Here is a 7,827-nt window from a genome sequence, read left to right as displayed (position 1 = left end):
CATGTCTAGGCAGAAATTCAGACTGCAACAGTAGGAAGGGACCGGGTACAAGGACTCTCAGGGGGCATCTGCAAACTGAGCATGTGCCACATGAATCCTTGTGCACCTCATGAAACCCATCTTCCCTTCCTGTGTGAGTGGAAATGCCATTGTTTTACTGTCTTTGCTTACCTCGGTGCACTCAGTGGAAGCAGAAATATGTATCAAAAATATGCGTTACTCCAATTTAGTGTCTGCCAATATCATATGCCTTACTGCATTTTAGAGGTTTAGGTCTAGATGCAGCCTATGAAAACAATGCACACAGAATACTCCCATATATTAGTGTCACAGCTTTCAAATTTTCAATTTAACTGAATTAGTGCTATTATACTTTCCAAGAACACACACCTTTACAGAAATTCTCCCTTCTTTCTTCAACTCAGTTACCATGCTCGTAAGAAAGGTTAGATTATGATGTATATACAAACAAGCCTGTATATTCCGCTTTCAGGGAATCTGGCTCAGTGTGTTTTCAAAAATATTTGCTTTGGAAGATTAGCTATTCTTTCTTTGTGAGAGCAAAAAGAGATTGTGTCATTAATCACAAAAAAGTAAAAGACCAGACCTCCATGTAAGTGTTACTTTTACTGATAAGCAGGTTCTATGGATATCTAAATCTTTCTAGTTTTAGGCAAGATGATCAGCTGGGTACTTACACTGGAAGTCAAAAGTCTTGTAATTCATGGATGAAACAACTTGAATGGTTCCCAGTACAGTCTCAATGGCATGTGACCACAGCTGCTGAACTGCCAATTAGCTAGAACAAGGAAGACCACTAAGATTAGAAACATTAAGTGACTGCATGCATTTTCACAGTCTTCTAAGTTTTTTCAGTTTTCCACAGAGGACTAAAAGAGGGAAGAACAGGAAAAGGTTTCATCTCGTATTGTTTGGACATATGAATTCTAGTGAAAATTTCAATTCTTTCTCCCCCCAAATATAAATGAAGCTCTCCCTTTTTTATTTCCTTTGTCTTCCTTAAGAGAAAGCTTGATAACACTCACCAGCAAGCAGAACGCAAATGTGTGAGAGACTCTTAAAAGTAAGCTAATACCTGCGTATGTTATTTATGATTTGTAGGGAAGAAGTCAGAATCTTCCCCCTGTGTTTCAACAGGTCCCTTCCAAACTCTCAGAGGCTAACTTGTATCAGAAATATCTTCTGGTTCCACTTTCTAGGATCAAAAATAAACTTGTGTGCAAGAAGAATAATTTTCATAAGCACACAATGAATAAAAAAGTAAACACCACTGCTGGTGCAAATGAAACCCAAGAATTTTATGCTACAAAGTACATTGCTGTGCTACTTTCCACAGCAAGTGTTTCCTAACCCACTTCTATTTATTTTATTCACTAATGAGAGCTTATTCTTCCATAAAGCCAGAGTGAGGTCTTTTTCTTGCCTGTTCACAGGGATTTCGATTACCTAGGTCGGTCCCCTGTGAAAGGAAATGAGCTCAATGCATTGATTTATTCCTAATCCCTTTTTCAATATTGCTGGCTTTACAAGAGTTGTGGTGAGCAGGTCCTGTGGATACAGAGCGGGCAGACTGAGGCAACACACTCAGTAACATATCTTTATTTGGCTTTCCAAATCTCCAGTAACATAGAGAGACCCCTGGCTTGAGTTCAATAAATGGTGCCTTTTCAAATGTGGAAGGGACCTGCTGCAGCTCTGCATGCTGCAACCCTAAGACAGAAAGCACATCAGAGTGAAGGAAGAAAAAAAAATCAGGGAAAGGGATGGAGAGGATTGCTGAGGAAATGGGTGCAGGAAAGTTGGGAAGGCCCCATCTGTTCCCAGTTCATGACCTTGAAGTGCAACAGTTCTGTGGCCGTCAGAAGGAGACTGGAGCAAAAGCACTCCCAGGACTGGGGTCAGCTGGTAAGAGATGACAGTGAGAGCCGTCACACAGGAGGGGATGGAGGATGGGCTCTACGAGGTGGTTCTGCAATCTATCAGTTTGCGAAAGTTCTTCCGGAAACTGTCATCCAGAAAGGCATATAGGAAAGGGTTGAAGCAGCTGTTGGCATAACTCAAACTAGTGATGAAGTAAGAAATCCCAATGACCAGTGGAGTTTGCGGGATGTCTGTGGTGAGGGCCACCACTGTACTAAGGTGATAGGGCATCCAGCAGAACAGACACACAGCCAGGATGACAACCACCATCAGGGTCACTTTTTTTTTGGCTTTGTCCAGGGCTTTTGCATTGCTATGGAGGCGCACGTGTCTCAACCTGTACAGCATGGTGGTGTAGAGGATGCAGATGGTGGACACAGGGATGGCAAAGCCTAAAATGAGGGTGTAGATCCGACTGCCTTTCCACCACACGCTCTCAGGGTAGGGGAACACGAAGACACACTGGGAGCGCCCCTGCTCCTTGTGTATCTTAGCAAATATGGTGAAGGGCAGGATGACGACAGTGACGAAGGACCAGACGCAGAGGCTGACTATCTTGGCTGCTCGGTAAGTGCGGTAGGACATCTTCTTGGACTTGGTAGTGGCCACCACAACCAGATAGCGGTCGATGCTCATGACAGTGAGGAAGTAGATGCTGGAGAAGATGTTGTACTGGTCTATGGAGATGATGAGCTTGCACATGAACTCGCCAAAGGGCCACTGTAGGAGCAGGTAGTCGGCAATGTTGATGGGTAGCACCAAGGTGAAGAGTTCGTCAGCTATGGCCAGGTTGAGGATGAAGATGTTGGTGACCGTCTTCATCTTTGGGGCTTTGAGGATTACATAGATGACGGCAGTGTTGCCTGTCAACCCCACGGCACAGATGAAGGAGTAGATGACAGGCACTGTGATGTAGAAGCTGGGGATCAGCAGGGGAGTGGATGTATTCAGCCCCCCGTCCCCTCTCGCTGCACAGCCCCCAGGTCCAGCCACGCACGAGGAATTGGGCTCCGGGAGGGAGAGGTTCTCCATGGCCCTGGAGGTTGGTGCCAGGCCCGCGGGGGGCAGGGAGGGCTCGGCAACGGGGGCTAGAGGGGGAACGCAGCTCTTCTCCAGCCTGTGTCCTCAGACGTGTCGGGTCACGGCCACCGCAGCCTCCTCCCCAGCGTCCCTGCGCCTGCCCGCCGCCGGGAAGGGCCGGGCCGGGAGCGGGGCCGCCGCCACTGGGACCAGCCGCCGGCAGGTCCCGCCCGCCCCGCCGGGGAGGTGCCCGCCCCCCGCCGGGGAGGCGCCCGCCGCCTGCCGCCTCGCAGCCGCGGCCGGGTGTGGGGGGCGGCAGCTACAGCGAGGGGCCGCGGGAGCTGCACCCCCCGCGGGGCTGGCGCCGCCGGAGCCCTTGGGGCGGCGCGCAGGGGCGGACTGACCTTTCCCGGCCGCGGAGCGGAGCGGAGCGGCGCGGCGAGTCCCGTGGAGGCAGGCGGGAGGCAGGAGAAAGGCGATGCCGCTTCTTTCCCTGAATCCTAAATACGCCTGGAAGTTAAATACATGCCCATCTCGATGGCTACGTAAGTAACAGTAGCCCCACAGAGCGTGGCTCCCGACGCAGCCCCCGTCGCGGCGGGGCTCTGGGAAGAGTTTCGCGCTGGCACCTGCAGCCCCGTTTCCCTGCGGGAGCGCGGTGGTGCAGCGCGGCCGCGGCCCGGGCCCCGGCCCCCGGGGCGCGCTCGTCCCGCGGGGTGCGGGAGCAGGGCGCGCACCGGCTGCGAGGAGCGCCCGACCGTCAGGCGACACTGACCGCACTGCCACGAAAGGGCATTTTCACGGGGTGCGCTGTCAGACTGAAGCCGGAAAAAATGACCAGCAGGAGTTCTAAGCGCGTAATACCCATATCCTCACCCCGCTTTCACTCTCTCCTGCTGTGACAATGATAGACTCGAATATGATAACCCTGTGGGAGGCAATTTTTTTTGGAGAGTGATTTTGAGTTTCAGATACCTGTTTTTTCAAAAAGCACATGGACTAAGGGCTGTCTATCTGATCTTAGTTTTACTTCTTAAATAAGACTGACTTCAACCGGCTTATAAATAGAACTGATGAAATTTTGCAGCTCTAAATAAGAAGTGAAAAAATCTCTTTTGTAGTGTTACCAGAAGTACTGACTACGTAGATTAAGATACTGACAATGTAATAGATACATCCTTTTACCAAATAGTTTGGCAAAACTCTTTAATATAGTTTATTAGTGTAGTTAATAGTATAGCCATTAGTAAATACAGTTTTGTCTAACTCTAACCCAGTACCACAGAGTGGTATTCACAATTCTTTGGCCATGATAGTCCTGATGCATGATTATCTAGATTATGAGGATGTCACAAATAGGAAATTCCAAGCAAATATATTGAGTAAATAGATAGAAAGTAGTACTAAAGAAAATTAGTTTTGCTACATTTTAGTTATGCTTTTTAGTGTTCTGTCTTATTTTATTACATGTTAATTCTAGCTACAAAATATAACAAATGACTTCAGAGTAGTATGGAGGTACACTCTGTGATTCTTGGCTCGCTTTATGGAAACATTTGAGAAGAAAAGGTGTTCACACACCTGTGTACTGCCATTAGAATGGCACAAGGACTGTGCTATTAGGCTGTAGGCTTACCATGGTGTTTTAATCCCTTTTCTGTATGCTTTAACAAGGCAAGCAATGAAAATATCAGCTTGTGTATGAAGTTTATTTGAAGCCAGCATTTGAGCTAGGATTCCTGACTCAAAGACTTATGCAAGTTTGCCCCCAAACTAGTATATGGCTTTGAAATTTTTCTCTAAGAATTACACTATTAATTTTGGATGGGATAAAAAATCCTGGTGAGCATATTTTAATTTGGTCTTCTATGAGTACATACATACGAGGAGGTGTTGAGAGGCTTGGGGCAGGGCAGGGATCCGATGGCTGTCTCCAGCTGTCTTAGTGTGGACTATAGAGAAGACAGTCAAAATCTTGCTGTTGTAAAGCAACAGGCTGAGTGGCAACAGTCACAGATCACAGCTAGGTAAATTCTGACTAGATGCAAGGAAATAGTTCTTCATGGAGAAGATGACTGAACGTCTCAACAGGTGCCCAGAGAGATGGTGAAATTTCCATCACTGGAGCTGTTCGGAACTCGACTAGATGTGGCCCTGAGCAACCTGACCTAATTTTGAAACTGGCATGACTTTAAGCAGGGAGTTGGAGTAGATGACCTACAAAAGCCCTCTCCAGCCTAAATTATTTTGTGATTCTACCTTGTTAAATACTTATTTTACATCTTTGAAATCAGAAAAAAATCCTGAACAAATTCTACAGAGATTAAAAATAATAAGGTTTTTAGGAGCAGCTACACATTTTTAATACAATTGCGTAATATCAAACCTTGACCAAAAACAGTACTCTGTAACAACCCTCTGTAGAACAGGAATTTCCTTTCAGAGAGCACAGAGCATCTGCTGAATAATTCATGACTGAACAAATCATTCAGCAGAGATGAAAGGTGTTGTTTACGGCAAGATTACATGCATAATGTTATCATTATGATTGCAGTTATGCTTAAAATGCTGTGGTTTTCCAGGACCTGCTCTCTGACTGATAGAATCCTTACAGCAATTTATGTATTTTCAGCATTTTCCTCTCTTGCAGCTGGTCCCATTTTGTGGAAAGAGCTGCAGGGGGTAAGTGTTGGGAAAGAAATATTTAAGAAGAATAAAGTAGAGAAAAAGTTCCTTTTTAGTTGTATGTAGTTCTAAAGAGAATCCTAATACTTATTTAATTTTTTACATTCATGTTTTATCCTTGGACCTTAACAGGTCTAATGGAGCATAGAGATTGAATAGCAATGCATCAAAAAATTAAATCTCCTTGCCTAGAATATATATTGCAAAGTCACTTCTATCCCACATCCAAAACCTTTCAAGATTATTTCCGTGTTTACTAGCAATGCTTGTTATATATCTTGACAACTCAAAAGTGAGAATGTAACTCTGTAGGGTTAGCTGAGACTTTTATTAGTACCCTGGGTCTTGTCATTTCTTTGCTTATTACTCTAACTAGACAAATTAGAGATGTTTACTTTAGAATATGGAATTAAAAAAAAAAAGCCACAACAAACCCAATAAGCATTAAAACTGTCATAGTGATACATATCCCATTTTGTAGGGAGAAGCAGTTCCAGGAATCAGAAAATAGGTGCCAGGGATCTTCTTTCAGTAGGAGGAACACTGATAGCATAATTCTGCATTAATTTAAAAGATATTATAAAATTCTCTTTTAGATAGTAAATAGTGCAGGAGCTTTGTCAGTGACTGAGACCCAGAAGCTCAGGAAACCAGGATTTGTAGTAGAAACCAGGACCTTCTGCTTTCTTTACTTTATGAGTTCACTTTCAATGTGTGAGCTGTATTAATATAAATCTGCAAGGTATGGCTAGGTCCATTAAACATTTAGTCACCTACATGCTGTGGGGCTCACTGCCCTACGTTAACTGAAACAATAAAGACTTAGTTTGTTCATGCATTGTTCCAATACAGGTCTTCCAATTTTTCTTTTGTTAAGAAATAACTGTATAGACCAAATATTCTATAAAGAGAAATGGTTCCCTGTAATTAAAGCCTATAATTTTAGTATGCAATAAAATTTAGCAATCTGAAGGATTACAATATATAGCTATGTTTCTCTGATAAATGAATTCTATTCACAAATGAACTTTCATTCTGTTTTAGCATGGTTTTCTAAGGAATCACAGTACATGTAGCCATGCTACCTCTGTAAGTATGTTCAGTAGCTTTTCAACCAAGTTCAAAATTTTGACTGATTTGAGACAAGAGTAGAGGTCATGGAGATTTGGATAAAGGGGTGGCCTGGGTGGGGGAAAGATCTAAATTTCTGTTAATTAATGGAAATGTTGCCAGTTGAGTTTGAATATATTATTCCCCAGCAGAGTAGCTGCATTAGACAGAGACTGAATGCTGCGATGACGAGAAGAGCTGCTGCCAGATGATGCAACTGAGAGTTTCTGTTCATTTTTCAGTCTAATTGGTTGTTTTTCTTTTTTTTTTCCTCAATAACCTCTGTGATTTGGTGTCTACTGACCACAAAAAGGAATTTTCTACATGATAGAGATGAGAATGGAAGATAGTCTGTCCTATCTTTCTCGTTGCTTCTGACTCTTAAGGCTACTGCCTTCTCCTACCCAAGTTCTTTCTGTTTTTTTTTGAGGAAACTGTCTGGGTTGTTGGGTTGCTTTAGCAATTAGCCTAGGGAAACAGGTGCTAATTGTACCAGTTAGTACTGGAGAACCAATTGTGAAGGTTTAGGAAGTGTAAATTAAAGCAGTTCTCTAAGGTCCAGAAGAGAAGGTTCTGGTGGGGGACACTGATAGTGACTGGATTTGTAAATTTCTTGATATCTGTTTTAGGTAATTTATTTGTATTTTCTGCTTTAAAATAAAGAAGCACCCTGCAATCTCAGAACAGGAATTGTGAAGTTCACAAAAGCTAAGTGCCAGCTAAGTGCGTTGTTCAAGGTGGCTCACAGGTAAGGGAATGTTGTTTAAACATAATGGTATGAGCTAATTCTGTCTCCAGAACTGTGGAGTTGATGTTAGAGGTGGCAAACACCCCTTGGATTAGGCCACATAATTATTTTCTTCTGTGCACTGCTATGCAAAAAAGATAAGCTCGAAAGAAAGAGAGGGTGCAGTAATTCTTGCCTGTGTTGTTGCATAAAGCAGCTCTGCTCTCTCAAAGTGTGGTGTATGAACAAAAATGACTTGTTCCTTGCTTGATACATTGCAAAACTACCCCATAGATAAAACAAATTGGTGGTCTTCAGTCATGATTTATTTTAAAAGGAAAAAA

The 7,827-nt window shown here is 43.7% G+C and overlaps 1 protein-coding gene across 1 annotated transcript; it reads right to left on the bottom strand.

Moving 5' to 3' along the window:
* Window positions 1-1,977: 1,977 nt before the first annotated feature.
* On the bottom strand, window positions 1,978-2,973 carry NPBWR1 (neuropeptides B and W receptor 1). Its single transcript, XM_013954666.1, has one exon. The coding sequence runs from the start codon at window positions 2,971-2,973 to the stop codon at window positions 1,978-1,980; it is 996 nt and encodes a 331-aa protein (XP_013810120.1).
* Between the last annotated feature and the right edge of the window lie 4,854 nt (window positions 2,974-7,827).

The sequence above is a fragment of the Apteryx mantelli genome, chromosome 2, assembly GCF_036417845.1.
Source record: "Apteryx mantelli isolate bAptMan1 chromosome 2, bAptMan1.hap1, whole genome shotgun sequence".
NCBI lineage: Eukaryota > Metazoa > Chordata > Aves > Apterygiformes > Apterygidae > Apteryx > Apteryx mantelli.
This window is presented reverse-complemented; position numbering and strand designations above follow the sequence as displayed.

What these genes read in the sequence shown, in the direction of transcription:
- NPBWR1 (XM_013954666.1), bottom strand. Translation starts at nt 2,973, where the DNA reads ATGGAGAACCTCTCCCTCCCGGAGCCCAATTCCTCGTGCGTGGCTGGA.